At 26.9% G+C, this 24644-nt stretch overlaps 4 protein-coding genes across 4 annotated transcripts; 1 reads left to right on the top strand and 3 right to left on the bottom strand.

Annotated features, from left to right (window-relative positions):
- Nucleotides 1–3491: 3491 nt before the first annotated feature.
- Nucleotides 3492–3866, bottom strand: LOC125369592. Its single transcript, XM_048372374.1, has one exon. The coding sequence runs from the start codon at nucleotides 3864–3866 to the stop codon at nucleotides 3492–3494; it is 375 nt and encodes a 124-aa protein (XP_048228331.1).
- Nucleotides 3867–8290: 4424 nt separating this feature from the next.
- On the bottom strand, nucleotides 8291–8962 carry LOC125369505. Its single transcript, XM_048372239.1, has 2 exons — nucleotides 8811–8962; nucleotides 8291–8780 (listed from the first exon to the last, which is right to left on the bottom strand). The coding sequence occupies exons 1-2, from the start codon at nucleotides 8896–8898 to the stop codon at nucleotides 8500–8502; spliced, it is 369 nt and encodes a 122-aa protein (XP_048228196.1). The 5' UTR covers nucleotides 8899–8962; the 3' UTR covers nucleotides 8291–8499.
- A 3410-nt stretch (nucleotides 8963–12372) lies between these two features.
- LOC8277628 (probable flavin-containing monooxygenase 1) lies at nucleotides 12373–14849 on the bottom strand. Its single transcript, XM_002533626.4, has 5 exons — nucleotides 14150–14849; nucleotides 13719–13956; nucleotides 13405–13580; nucleotides 12968–13326; nucleotides 12373–12839 (listed from the first exon to the last, which is right to left on the bottom strand). The coding sequence occupies exons 1-5, from the start codon at nucleotides 14585–14587 to the stop codon at nucleotides 12491–12493; spliced, it is 1560 nt and encodes a 519-aa protein (XP_002533672.1). The 5' UTR covers nucleotides 14588–14849; the 3' UTR covers nucleotides 12373–12490.
- A 5481-nt stretch (nucleotides 14850–20330) lies between these two features.
- Nucleotides 20331–24229, top strand: LOC8277627 (heparanase-like protein 3). Its single transcript, XM_002533625.4, has 9 exons — nucleotides 20331–20840; nucleotides 21597–21633; nucleotides 21729–21912; nucleotides 22001–22149; nucleotides 22298–22528; nucleotides 22626–22815; nucleotides 22920–23045; nucleotides 23465–23564; nucleotides 23638–24229. Exons 1-9 carry the CDS (start codon nucleotides 20589–20591, stop codon nucleotides 24022–24024), a joined length of 1656 nt encoding a protein of 551 aa, XP_002533671.1. The 5' UTR covers nucleotides 20331–20588; the 3' UTR covers nucleotides 24025–24229.
- Nucleotides 24230–24644: the final 415 nt, after the last annotated feature.

The following is a 24644-nucleotide window of genomic DNA, read 5'->3' on the forward strand; positions in this document are numbered from 1 at the left end:
ATTATTAATATTCATATATATAATATTATTTACCTATTTAATATATACTATCTTTTCATTCACATATTTTGCATGTGAATAATAATAATTGGCTCATTAGATTTCGTATAAGAAATAATAAAATATTTATTAAATTTAGACTAAATGAATATCTTTTAAAAAATTTTAAAACCAACCACCAATAAAGCATGTCTAATATTTATTAGAAATTTTAATAATTAAATTCTTTAATTTTAATTAATATTTTAGTTAAAAGATTTTAAGCATAAATTTTTAGAATATTATAAAAGATATTTTACACTGGTTATCACCCTATCAAGTTAAGTTAGTTAAATTTTACGTTAGAAATTTCTTGTATACTCTAAAATTTATTTTTATATACATCAAACTGATGGATAAAAAAATATATTTTTTAAAATTAAATAATTAATATGTACCAATCATCTCATTTTAAAGTGTAAAACACAAATATATACTATTTATTTATTTATATTAGATTTTACATAAAAAATAACAAAAAATTAATAAATTTAGACTAAATGAACATTTTTGTATAATTCTTATTTGATAGAATTTTAGATCTAGGCCAACGATCAATTGGACATGTTTAATATTTATAAATTCTTTTCCTTTCAAGTAAAAATTCTTTAGTTTTTCTAGTATAAAATTACCAGAAATTTTAAATTTTTTTTATATTAATAATATTTATATTATCATTAAAAATCTCTTAAAAAGTATCTTGCTTTCTAGCGAAAAGATTTTAATTTTAATAGTCATTGAACTATTAAATTTAAATAATGATATAAATAGTCATTGAATTCTACATTTAGTTTATTTTAGTTACAAGATTTTAATTTATTTTGTTTCAGTCATTCAACTTTAAATTTAATTTTAATTTAGTCACTTTGCAAATAAAAATTTGACACTTGATAAAAGCAACCAATAAGAGAAAAGTAATTAAGAATGAGAAACGTGATATGTTAATTTCTTATTAATGAGGTGATTAAATTGTAACTGAAATTAAAAATTAAATTGTTGAAATAAAATTACTTAAAATTTAGTGGCCAAAATGAAAATAAGTAAAAAATTTAGTGACCATTTATCTTACTATCCTCATAGGAGCATTTATGCTTTAAAGCATAATACTTGGGTTTTTATAGAGGATAATTTCAAGAATTCAATACCAAACTAGATGAGTGCTCGCATTCTAGATGGGTTAAAATATTCTTAAAATAATATATTATTAGAAGTTTCAGTATTTAGTAATCTCTACTTCAGTAATATTTTTTATTAAATAAAAATATTTGAAAGAAATCAAGAAAAATTTAAAAACTTAAACTTGCATTGTTAAAAGTGAAAGAGATAATAGTATGAATAAACCGATAAATATTTAATTAAATCATTAAGAGAAAAATAAAAAAATGATATAATAAAAAAACACAAATATCCTCAAAGAATAGAAAAAATATTACGTAAAAAAAATTATATTAAAATATGTGATAAATTATTTTAAAATATATATCAAAATGCATAAAAATAATTTTAGAAAATAAAAAAATATATTTAGAAAAGAGCAAACATATCTTAAAATGCTCTTTTTATATAAAGAGACTATTGATTTGAATTTAACTAACCTACCTTAGAAATAGGAAAATAAGAGTTAAAAAAATAAATCTATAAGATATATATAAAAAATACTAATTTTTTTCCATGAGTTTCTATGTAGCATAATTTTATGAAACCATGTCATATTATTTTCTAATGGAAATAACATATTGCATATTCATAAAAATATTAACTTATAAATATTTATAAAAGAATTAATGTGATCTTAAATAAGGCTAATAATAAATATAGTATTTTTGATTTATTTAAATATAATATTATTATATTCTTAAAATGATTATAATAAGTATAACAATTAGTAAAATTACTCCATATTAATAATAAATCTTATTATCTTTCTAATAATATATATATATATATATATATATATATATATATATATATATATATATATATATATATGTGTGTGTGTGTGTGTGTGTGTGTGTGTGTGTGTGTGTGTAGTAAAAAATAGAAATTTACATTTGGATCATAAAAATAGTTAAAAAATTTATGACATATTGAAGAATTTATTAGTTCAATATAATAAATAAAAAATTAATATATATATATATATATATATGTATATTTGATATCAAAATAATAATAATAAAAAAATAAATAGTAAAAGTTCTAACAATTTTATTTATTAAAAATAAGTTTCATATAAATATATGAAAACTTATTAGTGCAATAAAAATGAAATTGATAAAGAGTTAAACATATATTTCTTATGTTTATTTACTTTAGCATATAAAAATAGAAAAATTTCATAAAAAGTGTATTAGGATTCTTATATGTATACTAATATATATATATATATATATGTATCATAAAATAAAATAAAAATTTATTTTTATTCTAATATAATTATAAATATATAAAATAAATTTTTTAAATATAAAATAAATTATACAATCATGTAATGACACAAGCAAAGTACTAGTAGTTATATATGAAAGAAAAAAAAAAACAATGAAAGAAAGAAAGTTAAAAAATTTAGATACAAGATCAATGAAAGAAAGAAAACTAAAGTATAGGTGAAATAGAATTTTTTAAGTATCTCATTTTAAGAGAAGAAAGAGAAAATTGAAGAAAAAAAGAAATAATTTATAAGAATAATTCATATAAATTAAGAGAAATGCTTTGACAAATAGAAAAAAAGCCTTACAAAAAAAGAAAAAGCATGTTCAAACCCTTGTTTTCATAGATATATAGATATTGGGCTTTTAAGAGAAGTAGGAGTTCCAAATTCTTGTATTTCTTTGCTGCTGACACATTTCCTTAAAGCTTTGATGCGAGACATGATGAGTTTAGTAAAATTGTGAAAGAGGTTAAGAAAATATATTTTGATTCGAGAAATTTTTATATAGGCTTAGTGTATGTTTCAATTTATATACTAAACTGATATGATTGATATATATTTATTAGTTTTAAATGATAAAATATGTGTCAATCATTCAATACCAAAATATCGATCACTCATATATACCTATTATTCTTATATTAATCATGGCGTGTATAATATTAGTCATGGTGTGTTGGCTGTATATTAATTTCTGAGAAGGGTAATAATAAGTCAATTTGGAATAAGTGTTTTGAGGTATATACGAGGTGGGATTGGTCAAAAGATGATACGTTTGCAGCATTTAAGCAACACCCACATTACTCAAGATAGAAGGAACTCCAAACATATGTAACATAATAACATAGAACAAACTTAGGATTATTACATGTTAGCATCAGAACCGGCCAACTTTATTACAGAATGAAGTTCTACTATTAGAACATTCAATTATTTAAAGGTATACTTAATACCAGTAATTCTAACTACACGATTCCCTTGTAGCAGGAACATGTATGTGGTTCATTTTTATCTGCTTACTTCACGGCCTTACTTGTCCGACCGGGAGAGGTGGAAGTGCCGCAATAGTAGCACATATGGCCCTGAGTATGTTACCTCCAACGTTGTTAGGGAACAGTTGGCCCAAACAACTGCCGCTTAATCCATTGATAGCGTTGCAACAAGGAACAGTAAGATTTCTAATACCTGAATTGGGTTGAGAAATAATCCGAATGACAGTCTGAATGCATCCGTCAACACCAGCTATACTTCTCAAGCAAGTGATAGGGTTTAGTGGTAATGGCAATGGCAATGGCAATGGCAATGGCAGCTGCTGGGCTACCCCATATGGAACTGACACCATAATGCAAGCAAATGCCAACACAACTACAAGGGTCTGAGCTGATGTCATTGCCATGGTTTGATAAAGTATTTCTGATAGGGATAAATTAATTCGTAAGCTGTTGTGATGAAAAATAAGCATGACCAGAAGAAGGATTTATACTGCTCTGAAATATTGAAAAATTCTTATCACTGGGGTGGTGGGTGGTGGAGAGTGAAGACTTTTTGATATATTAATTGTCCTTAATTCATATTGATATTAAACGCAATCCTATGTATTTTTTTTTTCTAATTTATGTAGGGTTTCCTAGTTTATATATATATATATACTATTTTTTCAGTCACTTATTTTATACGTAAATAAAAATAATTAAACTCATTAGATTTTACATAAAAAATAATAAAATAATTATTAGACTAAACAAATATTTTATATAGTTTTTATAAAGCCAACCACCAACTCAACATGTCTAATATTTATTAAAAATTTTAAAATTATTTAAAATTTTAGTTAAAACTTCTTTAAGCCACAAATTATCAGATTATTATAAAAAATAATTTTATAGTAGTTATCACCCTATCAAATTAAGTTAGCTCAATTTTATGTTAAAAATATTTGTATATTTCAAAATATTTTATTATTTATATAAAAACTGAATTCTAAAAATATTTTTTAGTATTAAATAATTAGAATTAAATACTATTTACTTTTCAGATTTTATTTAATATATGATTTAGTGTATTTATTTTATAGTATTGCTATTGTTTTTAGTAGCTGCTTTTAGTAATATATATATAAAAGCAATCCCGTGCTGTACCTGCATTACTAACACCTAAGAAGGATGAAACTTGGAGGATGTGCATTGATAGTCGAGCCATCAACAAAATCATAATTATCTTAATTGTAAACAAAATCATAATTATCTCAATTGTAGGAAGCTGCTGTTAGCTTCCAAGAGTAGATAGGGAGTTCTCAAAGAGAAAGTAGTTTATTTACTAATTTAAATTTTGGATTTAAATATTTATTTATTTAAATATATTTATAATATATATTTATTTATTATAATTTTATTATAATTATATTTTTAATATTTTATATTTAATAATAAATATTAAATAAATATTATATACTATAATAAAATATTAAAATATAAATAATATAATAAATTATAATAGATATTATAATAAAATATATTATTAAAATATATTATAATTTACTATATTTATTTATTATTATATAATTTGATATTAAATAATTAAATATATATTAATCATCTAATTTTAGATTATTAATATTCATATATATAATATTACTCATCTATTTAACATATACTATTTTTTCATTCACATATTTTACACGTGAATAATAATAATTGGCTGATTAGATTTCGTATAAGAAATAATAAAATATTTATTAAATTTAGACTAAATGAATATCTTTTAAAAAAATTTAAAACCAACCACCAATAAAGCATATCTAATATTTATTAGAAATTTTAATAATTAAATTCTTTAATTTTAATTAATATTTTAGTTAAAAGATTTTAAGCATAAATTTTTAGAATATTATAAAAAGATATTTTACACTAGTTATCACCCTATCAAGTTAAGTTAGTTAAATTTTACGTTAGATACTTTTTGTATACTAAAAATTTATTTTCATATACATCAAACTGATAGATAAAAAAATATATTTTTTAAAATTAAATAATTAATATGTATCAATCATGTCATTTTAAAGTGTAAAACACAAATATTTACTATTTATTTATTTATATTAGATTTTACATAAAAAATAACAAAAAATTAATAAATTTAGACTAAATGAACATTTTTGTATAATTCTTATTTGATAGAATTTTAGATCTAGGCCAACGATCAATCGGACATGTTTAATATTTATAAATTCTTTTCCTTTCAAGTAAAAATTCTTTAGTTTTTCTAGTATAAAATTAATTTTAATTTTTTTTTGTATTAATATTGTATATATTATCATTAAAAATCTCTTAAAAAGTATCTTGCTTTCTAGCGAAAAGAGCATGATAATGATATAAATAGTTATTGAATTCTACATTTAGTTTTATTTTAGTTACAAAATTTTAATTTATTTTGTTTCAGTCATTCAACTTTAAATTTAATTTTTAATTCAGTCACTTTGTAAATAAAAATTTGACACCTGATAAAAACAACCAATAAGAGAAAAGTAATTAAGAATGAGAAACATGATATGTTAATTTCTTATTAATGAGGTGATTAAATTGTAACTGAAATTAAAAATGAAATTATTGAAATAAAATTACTTAAAATTTAGTGACCATTTATCTTACTATCCTCAGAGGAGCATTTATGCTTTAAAGCATAATACTGGAGTTTTTATAGAGGATAATTTCAAGAATTCAATACCAAACTAGACGAGTGCTCGCCTTCTGGATGGGTTAAAATATTACTAGAAATTTCAGTATTTAATAATCTCTACTTCAGTAATATTTTTTATTAAATAAAAATATCTGAAAGAATTCAAGAAAAATTTAAAAATTTAAACTTGCATTGTTAAAAGTAAAAGAGATAATAATATGGATAAACCGATAAAGATTTAATTAAATCATTAAGAGAAAAATAAAAAATGATATATTAAAAAAACACAAATATCCTCAAAGAATAGAAAAGATATTACGTAAAAGAAACTATATTAAAATATGTGATAAATATTTTTAAAAAATATATCAAAATACATAAAAATAATTTTAGAAAATAAAAAAATACATTTAGGAAAGAGCAAACATATCTTAAAATACTCTTTTTATATAGAGAGACTATTGATTTGAATTTAACTAACCTACCTTAGAAATAGGAGAATAAAAGTTAAAAAAATAAATCTATAAGATATATATAAAAAATACTAATTTTTCCCATGAGTTTTTATGTAGCAAAATTTTATGAAACCATGTCATATTATTTTCTAATGAAAATAACATATGGCATATTCATAAAAATATTAACTTATAATTATTTATAAAAGAATTAATATGATCTTAAATAATGCTAATAATAAATATAGTATTCTTGATTTATTTAAATATAAGATTATTATATTCTTAAAATGATTATAATAAGTATAACAATTAGTAAAAGTACTCCATATTAATAATAAATCTTATTATCTTTCTAATAAAAATATATATATATATATATATATATATATACATATATATATATATCTATATATATATATATGTATATGTATATGTATGTGTGTGTGTATGAATAATAAAATAGTAAAAAAGTAGAAATTTACATTTGGATCATAAAAATAGTTAAAAAAATTTATGACGTATTGAAGAATTTATTAGTCCAATATAATAAATAAAAAATTAATATATATATATATATATATATATATATATATGTATATTTGATATCAAAATAATAATAATAAAAAAATAAATAGTAAATTTCTAACAATTTTATTTGTTAAAAATAAGTTTTATATAAATATATGAAAACTTATTAGTGCAATAAAAAATAAAATTGATAAAGAGTTAAAATTGATAAATACATATATTTCTTATGTTTATTTACTTTAGCATATAAAAATAGAAAAATTTCATAAAAAGTGTATAGGATTCTTATATATATATATATATATATATAAGTATCATAAAATAAAATAAAAATTTATTTTTGTACTAATATAATTATAAATATATTAAATAAATTTTTTAAATGTAAAATAAATAATACAATTATGTAATGACACAAGCAAAGTACTAGTAGTTATATATGAAAGAAAAAAAACAATAAAAGAAAGAAAGTTAAAAAATTTAGATGCAAGATCAATTAAAGAAAGAAAACTAAAAAGTTTAGCTGAAATAAAATCTCTTAACTACGTCATTTTAAGAGAAGAAAGAGAAAATTTAAGAGAAAAAGAAATAATCTATAAGAATAATTCATGTAAATTAAGAGAAATGCTTTGAAAAATAGAAAAAAACCATATAAAAAAGAAAAAGCATGTTCAAACCCTTGTTTTCATAGATATATAGATATTGGGCTTTTAAGAGAAGTAGGAGTTCCAAATTCTTGTATTTCTTTGCTGCTGACACATTTCCTTAAAGCTTTGATGCAGAGGCATGATGAGTTTAGTAAAATTTTGAAAGAGGTTAAGAAAATATATTTTAATTCGAGAAATTTTTATATAGGCTTAGTGTATGTTTCAATTTATATACTAAACTGATATGATTGATATATATTTATTAGTTTTAAATGATAAAATATGTGTCAATCATTCAATACCAAAATATCGATCACTCATATATACCTATTATTCTTATATTAATCATGGCGTGTATAATATTAGTCATGGTGTGTTGGCTGTATATTAATTTCTGAGAAGGGTAATAATAAGTCAATTTGGAATAAGTGTTTTGAGGTATATACGAGGTGGGATTGGTCAAAAGATGATACGTTTGCAGCATTTAAGCAACACCCACATTACTCAAGATAGAAGGAACTCCAAACATATGTAACATAATAACATAGAACAAACTTAGGATTATTACATGTTAGCATCAGAACCGGCCAACTTTATTACAGAATGAAGTTCTACTATTAGAACATTCAATTATTTAAAGGTATACTTAATACCAGTAATTCTAACTACACGATTCCCTTGTAGCAGGAACATGTATGTGGTTCATTTTTATCTGCTTACTTCACGGCCTTACTTGTCCGACCGGGAGAGGTGGAAGTGCCGCAATAGTAGCACATATGGCCCTGAGTATGTTACCTCCAACGTTGTTAGGGAACAGTTGGCCCAAACAACTGCCGCTTAATCCATTGATAGCGTTGCAACAAGGAACAGTAAGATTTCTAATACCTGAATTGGGTTGAGAAATAATCCGAATGACAGTCTGAATGCATCCGTCAACACCAGCTATACTTCTCAAGCAAGTGATAGGGTTTAGTGGTAATGGCAATGGCAATGGCAATGGCAATGGCAATGGCAATGGCAATGGCAATGGCAGCTGCTGGGCTACCCCATATGGAACTGACACCATAATGCAAGCAAATGCCAACACAACTACAAGGGTCTGAGCTGATGTCATTGCCATGGTTTGATAAAGTATTTCTGATAGGGATAAATTAATTCGTAAGCTGTTGTGATGAAAAATAAGCATGACCAGAAGAAGGATTTATACTGCTCTGAAATATTGAAAAATTCTTATCACTGGGGTGGTGGGTGGTGGAGAGTGAAGACTTTTTGATATATTAATTGTCCTTAATTCATATTGATATTAAACGCAATCCTATGTATTTTTTTTTTCTAATTTATGTAGGGTTTCTAGTTAAGGTATTGTTAAAGTATATATATATTATCTAATTATTTAATATATACTATTTTTTCATTCACTTATTTTATACGTAAATAAAAATAATTAAACTCATTAGATTTTGCATAAAAAAATAAAAAAATAATTATTAAATTTAGACTAAACAAATATTTTATAAAGTTTTTATAAAGCCAACCACCAACTCAACATGTCTAATATTTATTAAAAAATTTAATATTATTTAAAATTTTAGTTAAAACTTCTTTAAGCCACAAATTATCAGATTATTATAAAAAATAATTTTATAGTAGTTATCACCCTATCAAATTAAGTTAGCTCAATTTTATGTTAAAAGTATTTGTATATTTCAAAATATTTTATTATTTATACATAAACTGAATTCTAAAAATATTTTTTAGTATTAAATAATTAGAATTAAATACTATTTACTTTTCAGATTTTGTTTAATATATGATTTAGTGTATTTATTTTATAGTATTGCTATTTCTTTTAGTAGCTGCTTTTAGTAATATATATATGTTTATTTTATATAAACATAAAAAAGTTTATTTTTTTATTTTCTTTAATCCTTAAAATTCAAAAAATAAAAGAATTTTTTAGAATAAAAATCTTTTTAAGGGTCGTTTTCTCAAGATTATATATATATATATATATATATATATATATAGTTTATATCTTTATTTTGAATTGAGTATATGTTCTTCTCAATTTTTTTTTCTAAATTTTTTTATTGAAAATAAAAGATATAAAAGATAAAGCTTTTATTTTTATGTCTTTTTATTTTTGTACTTATATTTTATTCTTATATTTGTATCTTATGAAATCTTTTAAGAGAGATAAAATTGAAATTTAAATGCTAGAAATTGAAACTCTTCTACTTCTAATATTTAATTAAATATTTATTTTTAAATATAGTAAAATAAGAAATTGAAACATTTCGTCAAAATTGTTCGTTTAGAAATTTTTTGAAAAGCTAATCATAGATTCTTCTCCCCATCGAAACAGTAGATCCGTTATACTTATTACTAAACTTGTTGAAGAGATGAAATATAACCAAGGTATAATGATACAATCTTAAGAAATTAAAAATTTTATTAAGAAAAACACTTAAAAATATCTTCAATTATTATTATTTTTAAAATATAAAAAATAATCATAAGATATTGACAACTTTATTAATTTATTTTATATTATTATTAGTATTATTAAAATAACAACAACAATTTTGCAATGCACTTAAATGATTAATTTATTATTAATAATCATTACGATTGTATTTATAAACATCTCTTCCATTTTGAATCATTATCTGCAATTAATAAATATAGTTTAGATTAAAACTAAATATTTAATTATCTCTATTTATAAATAAAAAAAATGAATATTAAAGATAATTTAATTTTTTCCAGATTTTATTTACTATTAACTTTATCATCAATCATGCTTACTAATATTTTACTAAAACTCCAAATACGAAATTGGAAGAATTTACCGTCACATTTATAATTGCTTTTACCTTAAATTTCATTTTATTTCATTTATATAAATGTTTAATTTAAATTTTTAAAAATATTAAGCATCTCATTATTATGTTTGAACTCTTATCCACATGAAACATTATATGCCACTACTACATGCACCAAGCAATTTGATAGTTTATAAGATATTTCTAAACCAGGAGGGTAACCATATCTAAACTAGGAAACCCCACATAAATTAAAAAGAAATTCATAGGATTGCGTTTAATATTCGAGACGAATTAAGGACATTTAATATATCAAAAAGTCTTCACTCTCCCCCACACCAGTGATAATAAGAATTTTTCAATGTTCCAGAGCATTATAAATCCCTCTTCTGGTCATGCTTATTTTTCATCACAACAAGCTTTTCGAATTAACTTATCCCTATCAGCAATACTTTATCAAACCATGGCAATGACATCAGCTCAGATCCTTGTACTTGTGTTTGCATTTGCATGCATTATGGTGTCAGTTCCATATGGGGTAGCCCAGCGGCTGCCACTGCCAACTCCAATTCCAATACCACTAAACCCTATCACTTGCTTGGGAGGTCTAGCTAGTGTTAACGGATGCATTCCGGCTGTCATTCGGACTATTTCTCAACCCATTTTAGGTAACAGAAATCTTACTATTCCTTGTTGCAACGCTATCAATGGATTAAGCGCCAGTTGTTTGCGCCTCCTTTTCCCTAACATCGCTGGAGCTAACATTCTCAAGCGCATCTGTGCTACTATTGCAGCACTTCCACCTGTCCCGGTTGGACAAGTAAGGCCCTGAAGTAAGCACCTACATGTTCCTGCTATAAGGGAATCATGTAGTTATAATTACTGGTATTAAATGCTTTTAAATAATTGGATGTTCTATTAGTGAACTTCATTTTGTAATAAAGTTGGCTGGTTCTGATGCTAACATGTAATAATCCTAAGTTTGTTCTATGCTATTATGTTATATTTGTTTGGTTTTTTTTTTTTATAATTTTTTTTTTTTATTTTGGCGAGGAAAGAAGCCGAGGTTTTAGCTTAAAACTTACATTTAAAGATTTTTTTTTTCTGATAAAGCTCATTTCCACGTTAACAAATTTAATTGATAATTTTACCAAATATTAAAGTTAAAATTTAAAATTACATGCTAAATTTAATAATAAATGAATAGTACAAGTTTTTTTTTTAGCAATTAAGCTTTATATGAAAATTTAATAGTTACAAGAAGTTAAAAACTTACAATTTTTGATAACTTTAATCAGTAAAATTAGTCGGATTTCATAACTTTGTAGCAATTTTATACAATCTAAAATTTTAGTGAAAATTGAATGGCATGGTGTTCGGCTTATGAACGCCTACTCACATGTTTCCAATTTTAACTAGGGTGAAAATCAACTAGAATTCTCCAAATATTTTGAAATTGGATCAGTTTTGATAAAAATAAAAAAGATTTGACTCTTTTTTAACTATTAGCAACTAGTTATAAATCTCGTAATAGATATACTGGCCAACCATCATTAATTCAATCATTCATATAAAAGATTAAGATGGATAATTTCATTTACGTTTTGTATAATCAATCTGCTTAATCTTGATGAATTACGCTGTTATAGGACTATTTCTAAGGACCTCACTTATATTGAATTTAAATCTTTCTCCTAATTTCGACATATATAAATTAAAATCCAACAACGTTTTTTAGATTTTATCATCATGCTTTGTGCTTAAGGGCAAACAACTAAATCACAATTATGTTATTTGTTATATTGTTCATTTATTTTTGTGCTTAAACTCTCAACTGCACCAAATTCTTTTGCAGTCTCATAAGTTACACATATAGATAAACATCCCTCACTTAGCTGAAAGGCCTGCATAATCTGTTGGTCCATATGGTACAAACAAGTCTGCAAAAAACCCTTCTTTTCTTCTGGGTTCACATCCCATGTCCTTGCATATTTGATCATTGTTCCATATATTCACAGTACTAATACAGGCTCTTCTTGAATTGCCAGTATGCTGTTTCATAAAATTTTCCCATGTTGAAACTTGCTTTTCCATCTCACTTATGCTAGGCAGTTCAAATTTTCTGTCGAGAAATTGTGCCAGCCATTGACATCTGATTTCAGTGGCACACAAATTTGAGAGACTTTCTGCATATCCTAATATAGCCAGCTGTGGAATTCGTGGATGAATTACTTGCCTATTGTGACAAAAAAAAAAAGAAAAAGGGGGGGAGATATGCACTACAGTTAGGCTATACCTGTGGATGTTATATTATTTGTTTTAATATCATTATAAAGTGAATAAGAAAATCCTATCCGAGCATACCTGTAAAGAGGAATTCTGGAAGTTGAAGACCCTGTCATGCATTTCTGAAAGAATGGAGATTCGAGAATGCTTCTTAGTTTTTCTTCTCCCTTGAATCCAGTGGCAAAAATAACAAGGTCTGTCTCTAGTGGCTGGGATTCTCCATCAATGATCAGACCTCGGTTACAGAAGCTAAAACAATGTGATTTTCTTATGATGATTCTTCCTTCTTCAACTCTGTCATAGAACTTCTCAGGCAGTTTGCATGACTGACATGAAGAGATATCTTGAAAGAAGCTGAAACTGGGAACCATTCCATACTTCTTTAATGGTAGTTTCCAGCTGAGATAGCACTCAATGAACTTTGAAATTCCCCATCTCTGAAATTGCAATAATTGACATGATAGTGTAGAAATTTGCAGAAAAATCAGGCAAATTCATCAAATGTCCAAACTTACCAACGGAGAGAGCAGAGTTGTTAAGAGGCTGAGCAGGTATGTTTCTCTAGGCTTATGAATCATGAACTCCGAAAAACGATTCAAGTACAAGAAACCAAGATTAATACCACAAATAGTCTCGCTCTGGATAAACCAGTGAGCAGTTCTTTGAATTATTGTACAAGGATACTCAACTCCTGAATTAAGGGGAAAAAGATAATTGAGATTCAGACACATCAGAATTCAGGAAGAGAACCTGCTTAACTGCTAAAATAGGTTTTCTTACCATTCTAGATGTCCAAGAAAATTATAGAAACTGCAAAGTTGTTTCTTACCGTTTGCATTTGCGCATTCTGCTGCGATATCAAGTGCAGATTTCTGCGAGCCAATGATTGTGACTCTCTTTCTTTTGATGAATTCTTGAGCACTCCAATTGTCCATTGCAGAATATTCCATTGAATGCATTACTTTACCATTGAACACTTCAGGGCCTTGATTTGGAGGGAAGTCTGGGATGTTCGGAAACCCATTATACAGTCCAAGGCAGAGAATAACAAAATCAAACTGGTAAACCTGCCAAACAGATCCATCAGCTAAGAAGCTTCATTACAGTCGACAAAAGGCGTCTAACATTGCTTGATAACTAAACTGGCCTGGTGATACTATTTGACTGCAAATAAAATAAAATAAAATACCTGACATTCTTAATCTCAAGTAAAGCAAGCAATTTTCTTAGTTTAGATTCGTAGAATGCTTGTTGACATACCTTTGTAGTGCTATCTTTGACATCAAGAACTCTGATGTGCCACTTCCCTTTAGTTCCAAAAGGATTACCATTTCCACTCCAGAGAACCCAAGACTCCACCTCTTCCAAACAGTCTCCAACATAATCTATACCAATGACCTTGGAGCTGAATTTTATGTATGGAAAGATACCAAAATGTTGAGCATATGATTCAAGATACTCAAGTACTTGACTATGACTAGGATGCTTTTCATTTACGGACGCAGACCAGGGGAAATCAGAAAATTGGTAAGTTTCTTTAGAATTTTGGAGTTTGGTTGATGCTATAGTACGCGTCCAAACTCCACCAATTCTTTCTTCAGCTTCAAATATTACAGGAAGAAAACCCTTTTCAAGAGTGTATTTGCATGAAAGAAGTCCACTTGATCCTGCACCAATGATTGCCACCCTTTTCTCCATTGGTCCTCTATGAAAAGAAGCAGCTGTTCCCTGGGCCGTTCTCAATCTGTTACTTCTCTTCAGAAATTGGAATTGTTTGAATCTGGACTATGTATAAAAAATTGGTTTCGTAAACTGTAAGGTATTGATTTTTTTTTTTTTCATATTGACTAATGTAAAGGCTACATTATGAATTTTTAATCTTAGCTGCATGGAGAATTTCTCACTGTTATTATTAATTTATCACATTTTCAAATTTCTTATATAGCTCAGATATGCTGTTAGTCAAAGTTCTGAAATCATGAAAAGATCATTATTCATATTAAAAAACTTCGTGTGTAACATGTGCTTATCAATTTGGGGAATCCTGTCTAATTGTCCACTACTGATGAAACAACTGACCAAAATTCCTGCTGGTGCTGGTGTAATTGTCTTTTGCATGTATCTCCAAGATTTCTTTAGTTATGTCTGTTTCACATTATATTGTTCTTTCTCCAGGGATCTTTATATTTTTATATATGCACTGATCTATTACTAATTAAGGATATGAGGAACATAATTGACTATGTTTTCAGATAACTCCTTTGTGCTTCCCTTTTCTACTAGTGCCAAAAGAATTGCGGATATTGCCCAAGAAAAGGCCATGACAAGAGATCCAATAGCACCAAATTCTTCAGGAAACACATCCAGTTGCACCTTCTGTCAGGTGTTATTTGCTCCGTCCCAAAATTTTCTGTGTGCTGGTGAGCTTCCTGGCCATGCCCCATTAGGTCTTATAAAATATTTTTGCAGTTCTGGTCAAAATTTGCTGGCCATGCCCAATTGATTTTCCCCAGTAACAAAAATTCAAAAGTTCTGTCACTAAGAATTATGATATTAATAACTGATTAGGATTGAGTTATAAGAAAAACACCTATAATAATGCTCCACTCGTAGTAGAAGAATATGTAGTACACTGTACAGTCCATGGATTAACAATGATTTAAAAATGGTTGTTTTAAAGGAGAGCTGTGTTGTGGGCTTGGCCCTGATCTGGATATGAATTGCAAGAAAATGTTTTATCTCTCTGACATTGCTACTTGGTGGTTTCTCTTACCAAGCAAAATTCCAAACCTTTAATTACATATTTTTATTTGCAATTTACTTGATTAAAATTTATAAGATTCAAATTTTAACAAAATACATAAAATTTATAAATTAATTACACATTATTAAATTACTATATTTTGTAACATCAAAATATCTATTTCAGCTTTATTATTTTTATTTTACTTTCTTTTTTATTTTTTAAATAAAATAAATTTTTTTATTTATAATTATGATATATTAATTAAAAAAAAAATTGTCCTATTCTAAAAAGTTTGTTTGTTTCCTTTTTTTTTTTTTCACATCAATGCCAAAAGAGAAAAGAATAAAGGAAAAAGAAAAGTTTGTTTCTTCTCATTATAGAAAGAAATAAAAGATAAGGCCTAATTTTGTTGTCATGTCATTTACATATATCCTCAAGTAATCAATTGGGTTTAATTCTTCTAATGAGATTATTAGCTAACAAATTTCTTTTTTTGATAGGAGCTAACAGAAGTAACAAAACATTAGGTATCAACCTCAAGAATTTTCATCATTAAAAATGACAAAACCCTTTAATTGAATACTCTTGTCTTCTTTCCCCATTAGAAGCCCTTATCCAAATCTTGCATTTTGGCTTTTGAAGGAGACTTTTCGTGAATGATACATATAACTAAACTTTGTATATTACACTTTCTTTTGCCGGCAAAGGCATTTAGATGGGTTCACACAAACGCTAATAATACTATCCAAAAGTTAATCCATAGTTTTGAAGAATGAGTCAAGAACTAAAATGTCTAGAACAGTTTCAGAAAAGAAAAAAATTAAGATTTCATTAAGAAAATACAAAGTTATTACTCCTCTTTGGGGTGAACAGACCAGAACTTTGAGCATATATATATATATATATATATCCAATTTTTATTTTCTAATTTTAACTAATAACATTAACATGTTCTTTTTATCTATCTTTACAAATAAAAATAATAATTGTATATAATGATTATATCATAGTTTGACATAGTTTTGATATTTTTATGAGTTTTTAAAAAGTTCATAGTAATATGATATCAGTTTATATTTGGTAGACTATTTTTAAGAATTAAGGTGAAAGAATTTTAGAAGTATTAGAATTAAAATTTGAAGAGTCCTGTGACATAAATTAAAATTTAAAAATAACAGTAAGAAATTGCTTATGTGAAGCACTAGAGATAAATTTTACATCCCATCAGGATTATGCCTAAATGTGATAATCAAACTTCTTTCATTTCTTCCTTTTCCCCCTCCTTTTAATACACTATTTCTTAGCTTTTAATAATTGTGCAATCAAATTTTTGGACCTTCTTCTTGTTCAATTAAGTTCTTGCTTTTCTTACCTATTTCAGTAGCATTGTCAAATTGAAGCTCCAGTCAAGTTTTCATGATGGCTATACAGAGAGTGGCAAAGTGTTATCTTTGTGTTTACAACTTGTTTGAAGATAGTTTTTTCTCTCTAGTTTTGAAGAGACCTAGACAAACAATTCTTTCAATCAGAGACATGTGACTAGTTTGGTTGTTGATTATATTTGAGCTTACAAGGAAGTTAAAAGAAGATTTATATTTAGTTTATGTATATATTGTCTCTGTCTGTATATCAAATTGATACATTATTGATATATATTTATTATTTTTTAGATAATGAAATATATGTCAATCATTCAATATCAAATATGCGTAACTCTTTTATTTTATTGTGATGTATATACGTAAGAATTTATCATAAATTAATAAGGTCATAATGGTTGTAGTATATACATTCTTATAGTTTCTTTTTAAGTTATTTAGCTACTAATTAAGCATGATTATGGATCACTTTTTACATATTATCAACTAGATTAACCATTTTATAGTGTAACTTCATATACAAGTTGCAACCATCCTGTTTATGAAAATGTTCCTCTTTACTGTCCACTTATTTATTGTTGTAATAGTCCAAATCATTGCTACCTAGAAGTGAAATGGAGAAATTCTTATTAAGCCCATTGTCTATGAGATCGTCTCATATAAATATAAATTTTATTACTTTAAATTCAGTATAAGTCTCATAATTCATATGAAATAATCTTACCATAAATTTTTCATAAAATTAGAGAATGAAAATCAAGATGAAATGCTACTAATCTCTTTTAGGTTAATTAATATTTCAAAATACGAACATAAATTTTGGCCACTCTAAATTATAACATTAATGCTGATGAATAATTATTATAACATTTATGGAAGTAAAATGGAGTTACAAAAGATTAGAATCTTTCACCTGATCCTACAGGTAGTGGACCATGCATTAAATAAGAGTACTAGAATCAAATAATTAATTAAAAGCACTAATATTTTTCCCTAATTGTTTGGAGAATGGAGATATTTATAGCAAACAATATTCAAATTAATGCATTTAATTAATTGCATGCTTCCCCTTTTTGGTCAAAAAGTAAAGAGCAAATGAACTCAGAAAAGGAGAAGTTGATTCTATAAAGTGCAGCCATTTTCCTTAAGATAAGGGATTAGGTATAATCATATAGGCAGTGGTGGGTTATAAAGAAGAGAACATTTCCATATAAAGAATAAGAGAAAGGTGTGTGTGTTAGGTTAGAACTAAACTAAATCCACCAAACACAAAGCCTCTCTCTTATCTAACTTTGAATTAATGGATCAGGTCTTTGGTTGTTCTCTTCATATCAAATATGGGTTGTGCTAACCCACCTCATATACCAGTGAAGAATAATGGAATCATGATAAGGAGAATTGAGGATGCTTCATCTCTCCAAACTAATTAGTTAGAGAACAACTCTAGCTAAAAATGGACCCAACTTTGAAATAGATATGTATATGCATAATTAGCCTTTTCTTTTACTCAAATCTTGATCTCATATAGTCCTCTGCCACATGGATGTTGATAGCTCAATTTCTACTCAACATTCAATGAGATAAGTCTCACTGAAAGAGCTATAGGCAAAGAAATGGATGAATTCTTGAAGTTAAATTAACAACACAACCCATGAGAGTTAAGTTTGTAAATTGCGGGTATGATAATTATTCTGGCCAAATGTATATTTGCATATATCAAATTTACTCATTTATTCATTTTAAGACCTTAACTTTCAATATATTTTAATAGATATTTTAATTTATAATTTTTATAATATTTAAATATTTTTCCATATATGTGACTTTATCTTTATACATATTGAGTGTTAAGTGTTTTAATAATATCAAAAACCATAGGCCAAGCTAGATTAAATTGAAAATAAAAAATATGTAAAATATTATAAAGATATAATTTAAGTATTATCAAGTTAAATTAAAAATTAAAATACTAAAGTACAATGATTAAAATTTATATATTCTCCCCAATAATTTTATCATAAAAATTTTTAAAAAGAGAAAACAAATGTGAGGATTAGGGTTTGGACTCCTGCCATTTTGCACATAAAAGGAGTATAAAAACCAATTCATATATAGGAAAACTTATAATCATATAGATTCTAATTACTGGCTTCATGGTAATTTGTATGTGCTACAGAATTAGAATTTTCTTTCCTGACATAGAACAAGAAATTTAAATTCAAAATCTTTTATAGTAAAATCACATATAATATCTTTAAAGAACGGTTTGTTTACTTATATAAAACTGAAATAGTTCTTTAGAAATTTTTTAAATAAAAATAAAAAATAAAACTTTATTTTTGCTCGTGCTGTTTTTTAAAATCATACCTACACAAATTTAATATATTTTTCTTTACATAAAAAGTCGCTTATTTTCAAATAAAAAAAATTATTTTATTTATTTTAAATTTACTTTTTATACCTAAAATATTCTATGGTTTTTCTTTATATGAACTTGAGAAATTGGTGAAGAATATCGCAAAGTTACAAAATGGTATTAATTTAACTAATTTAAAAAAAGAAAAAACAAAATTAATGGGAATGTCAAACTACAAAGATAACCATTTTTCTTTTACCCATTAGGCCAAATATAGGGTCGGGTTAACCCTAAGAAATTCGGGTCTAGGGGAAAGTGGGTCCCAGGTTCCGTCCTTCTTCAAGATTGGTTGGTCGGCAACTTGTTGCTTTCTTGAAAGCCAAAAAAAGCCATGGGCCCACCTCTAAGCAAAAGCCCTGCCTTAGTCTAACCTGTAAAGCAGTGTAAAGTTTCCAATTCCACGTATCAACAGGGAAAAGGATATTATATTAAAATTACTAAAGAATATCGCTGTTAGTTTTTTTTATCTTTAATTAAATTAACAGTGCCGAGAGCCATTGGTTTTAATAATTCTCGTATAGATTTAAAGTAATTTTCAAATAAGATACAATTTAAATTTTTTTATTCAGATTATTTTTAGTGTTTAATCTATCACTTGTAAATTTTATAAAAAAATAAAAAAGATTTTTGTTTAGATTTACTATATATTGTCATCTAGATAATTAATATTTTTTGATTTTAAATATAAAATATATCTAAAATAGAAACATGAGTTATTTTTTTATTAGTTACAGCGTGTATACACGTTAATTTTAAATAAAAAATTTTGAAAAGAAGAAATCAGAATTTCTGATGTTTTTCTTAAAATATATATTAAGAATTGAAATCTTTCTTCTTTTTCATGTTCAAGCTGCAGATATTTTGTTTGTAATTATACACCAAAATGTAAGCTGCAGATAGTTTTTCATTTTCTTTTCTTTCTTAAACTTGTACAAGCTGTAAACATTAACATACTCCAAATCTTTATCCTTTTGTCTGTTACTATATTATTATTCTTATTATTATATAATATACTCGGTGGGCCTTTTGGCCTATAGTAGTACCAGCAATAGAGTAATCCCACCACCTCCTGCAGAGCACTTGCATTTCATGGCCAATACCTTACCCATTTATAGAGAAACACTCAGATCTTGAACTCATTTTTGAAGAATCCAAGATATGGGTTTCCAGTTTTTGCTTAAAGGGTTCTGTTTTCTGCTGTGTGTTTTCTGTTACAGCTCCTTTTATGCTAGTTCTCAAACTGTAGTTAGTGGAGGTGGTAGTAGTGTGCAAGGTACTGTTTTCATAGATGGGAAATCTTTCATCGGAAAGATTGATGAAGATTTCATTTGTGCCACTTTGGATTGGTGGCCTCCTGAGAAATGTGACTATGGTACATGCAGTTGGGACCATGCTTCTCTTATTAATCTGGTTTGTGTTTCTTTCACCTTCTTTTCTTTTCTATTCTTTGCTTTTCTTTTTTCATGTTCTTTGTTTTCCTTCACCTTCATTTCTGGTTTGTCTTTGGATTTGGACATGTTCAATGATTTTACTGTTTTAGGAAGTAATTGTCCAATTGCGTAATGCATCTGGATTCTGGGAAAGATTTTTTCACAAGAGATTTCCATGTGTCAGCTTCAAGTTTTCTTTTTCTCCTAATGCATTTATGAAAAATATTTGTAACTCTGTTTCTTTAGCACTTTCTCTATTCTTGCTTGCTCATAAATACTGGTATCAATTATTGTTCACAGATAGACTATATGAATAGTCACACAAAGTGCAAGTCATCATTAATTTGCATTTTTAGCTCACGAAAGTATGGTCATAAAGGTGTTAGATTCTTACTTGAAGATTTGGCTTTTGTTATGTCACATAGTGTAAGGTATTTTATATTATACATTTAAATATATATTGATTATAATAGCTCAATCTCTACAGATTTTAACTATATTAGTTTTTTTAAAGTTTGTAATTTTATTAATTAATAATTTTGTTGATGCGTAAAAAATTAAACTAGCTATTACTGATGATATTTTAAACCATACATATTTATGTTATAGAATACAGTGATATGATTATCTTATTTTACCATTCGAAAAGATGAAAATTTAATAAGTTATAATTATTAATAAAAAAGATATCAATGTCTACTTCCTTAATAATTAGTTTCATCTTCCTTTAATGCAGGATCTTAATAACAACATTTTATTAAATGCTGTAAAGGGTATGAACTATGAGTCTCTTATTTTCTTTTCTAGCAAGCATTATTTTTTAATCCGCTGTGGAGATAAAATTAATTTCTTCTGGATAATGATTCAGCTTTTTCACCACTGAAGATCAGATTGGGAGGCACTTTGCAAGATAAAGTTATATATGATACTGATGATAATCATGAACCCTGCAAGCAATTTGTTAGAAATACTACTGAGATGTTTGGTTTTACTCAGGGATGCTTACCCATGTATAGATGGGATGAATTAAATGCCTTTTTCAAGAAGTCAGGGTAAAACTAACAACAATCTCTTCTCTCTTGTTCATTTTTACCATGCATTTCTAGGAATTGAACCATCTCTTATATTGTTTCAACTCAGGGCTAAAATTATATTTGGACTAAATGCTCTCACTGGCCGGTCCATACAATCTGATGGTTCTGCAGCAGGAGCTTGGAACTATGCAAATGCTCAATCTTTTATCAGTTATACTGTCAATAAGAATTACACTATTCATGGTTGGGAGCTTGGTAAGAACACTCTTCGTATTGTTCTCCTTAATCAAGCAAATTTATTGGTCTATGCCGTTTCATCAAAAATTAATTGATTATCTTCCTTAACATTGTCAAAGAGTGATCTATCAATGAGTTTTTTTTTTTTTTTTCTTCGTTTGATCAGGGAATGAATTGTGCGGGAGTGGAGTAGGAACTAGAGTATCAGCAAATCAATATGCTTTAGACACAATCTCCTTGCATAATATAGTGCAAGAGATTTATAGTGGCATTGAACCTAAGCCATTAATAATATCACCTGGAGGATTCTTTGATGAAAATTGGTTCAAAGAGTTCGTCGATAAAACAGGAAATTCTGTAGATGCTATCACCCATCATATATACAATCTTGGTCCAGGTATCATTAATTGAAGAGAAGAGACTAATTATCTCTCTAATATGAGAGAATAAAATAACAGGTCTAATTTGACAGATATGAGTTCTTTTTTCCTTAGGAGTTGATCAACATCTTGTTGAAAAGATTCTTGACCCATCCTATCTTGATGGTGAGGCTAATACCTTCAGTAGACTCAAAAGTACCCTCAAGAATTCTGCAACTTCAGCAACTGCCTGGGTTGGTGAATCAGGAGGGGCATACAATAGCGGCCACAACCTTGTATCAAATGCTTTTGTGTATAGTTTCTGGTACATCACATAAACTTAATACTTTATAATTTCTGGAAAAATTATTTATTTTTATATTAAAATTTTTTGGCTGCCTGTTCCTTACTTAAAATAATGTCAAACAGGTACCTGGATCAACTTGGTATGTCAGCAGTTTACGATACAAAAACATACTGCAGACAGACATTGATTGGCGGAAATTATGGTTTACTCAACACAACTACCTTTGTACCAAATCCAGACTACTACAGGTAACTGAATAATGTTGATAATTCATTCAAAGGCATTTTCCTGCAAATTGGATACGATGCTAGCTGAAGATGATAGGTCCATTCTGAAAATGGTTGGGTTAATCAAGAAATGCAAGGGATTGCCTTTTATTAATGATAAAAAATCTTCTGAACCTAAATTATGGCAAATTAAGGAAAATAAAGTTCGAGATTAGTAGCAAATTAAGGAAGAGAAAATAAAAATTTGAGTGGTTGGGTTTCCTTGAAAAATGAGTAGCTGTGCCTTATATAAACTTTTCAACTTATCTTGCTTCATAATTGGTCGAAACATGAAGCTGAGTGTGAACCTTTTAATTCCAAACTGAAACAAAATAACAAATAACTGGGATTTCTAGGATCCTCAGAAACAATGATGTTCTATTTGCTCTCTTTATTTGCAGTGCCCTTCTTTGGCATAGATTGATGGGAAGAAATGTGCTGTCAACGAACTTTTCTGGGATGAAGAAGATTCGGGCATATGCTCATTGTGCAAAAGAATCTGTAAGTCATACGTGCTGCAATTATCAAACCATAAGCAACAGTTTGTGATCTAACTAAATTTCTCATCCTACAGAAGGGAGTCACTTTATTGCTAATCAACTTGGACAATAGCACAACTGTTCAAGTGCATGTCACATTGAACACCACAGCAACACTGCATGATAAGTACAGGCATCACAGTCACAGATCATTTAAATCTCACAGGTCTCACAGAACAAGGACCATTCTGCTGCCTAAAGGATCTGCAGATAGCACAAGAGAGGAATATCATTTGACTGCAAAAGATGGAAATTTACACAGCCAGACAATGCTACTTAATGGGAACATTTTAGATGTAAATTCATCTGGTGATATACCTACATTGGAGCCTCTACGTGTAAATTCTTCACAGCCAATAACGGTTACCCCTTTCTCTATTGTATTTGTTCACCTGCCATATGATCTCCCTGCTTGCAGGTAGGTAGCACTAGGGGGAACTGAAACCGGTTCCTTATAATTGATTGATCAAATAAGAGATAGAATACATTGAAATGATACCTCATTTTTTCTGGTGAAGAATATCATAAGTAATTGATTGAACAAGTCATGTGTATACTTCCAATTAAATGATATTTATGTGAAGATGTACAATTAAACAATTAATCATGATTTCTTGCGATTTTGGATATCACTATCAGATTTATTTATGTTGAGCACTATTGAATTCAAGTCAATATTAAGAAGGCATTCCTTTTTACCATACCACATAATAATGGCATTCCTTTTTCTGAGCCCCAGAATGTACATAGGAATCAGCCTGTCATCTCATTTAATTCAGGTTCTATCTTAAGACACCAAGAAGAGTAGTCAAGTAATACATCTGTGCAAATTTTAAAAATCAATCTCTCAAATTAAAAGTGCATTTCCAGTCAGAAGAAAAAAAAAAAAAAGATACTCCATATGCTCCTTTCAACTTGAACTATAAAAAGGGTTAAATTATACAAGAGATGAAACAAAAATTCATGGTGGAGGTAAAGAAAAGAACAAACATGTTAAATTCATAGTGGTGAAGAAAAGAATGATTTCAATGAACATATTAAA

This window comes from Ricinus communis, chromosome 3 (genome assembly GCF_019578655.1).
Source record: "Ricinus communis isolate WT05 ecotype wild-type chromosome 3, ASM1957865v1, whole genome shotgun sequence".
In the NCBI taxonomy this organism is placed as follows: Eukaryota; Viridiplantae; Streptophyta; class Magnoliopsida; order Malpighiales; family Euphorbiaceae; genus Ricinus; species Ricinus communis.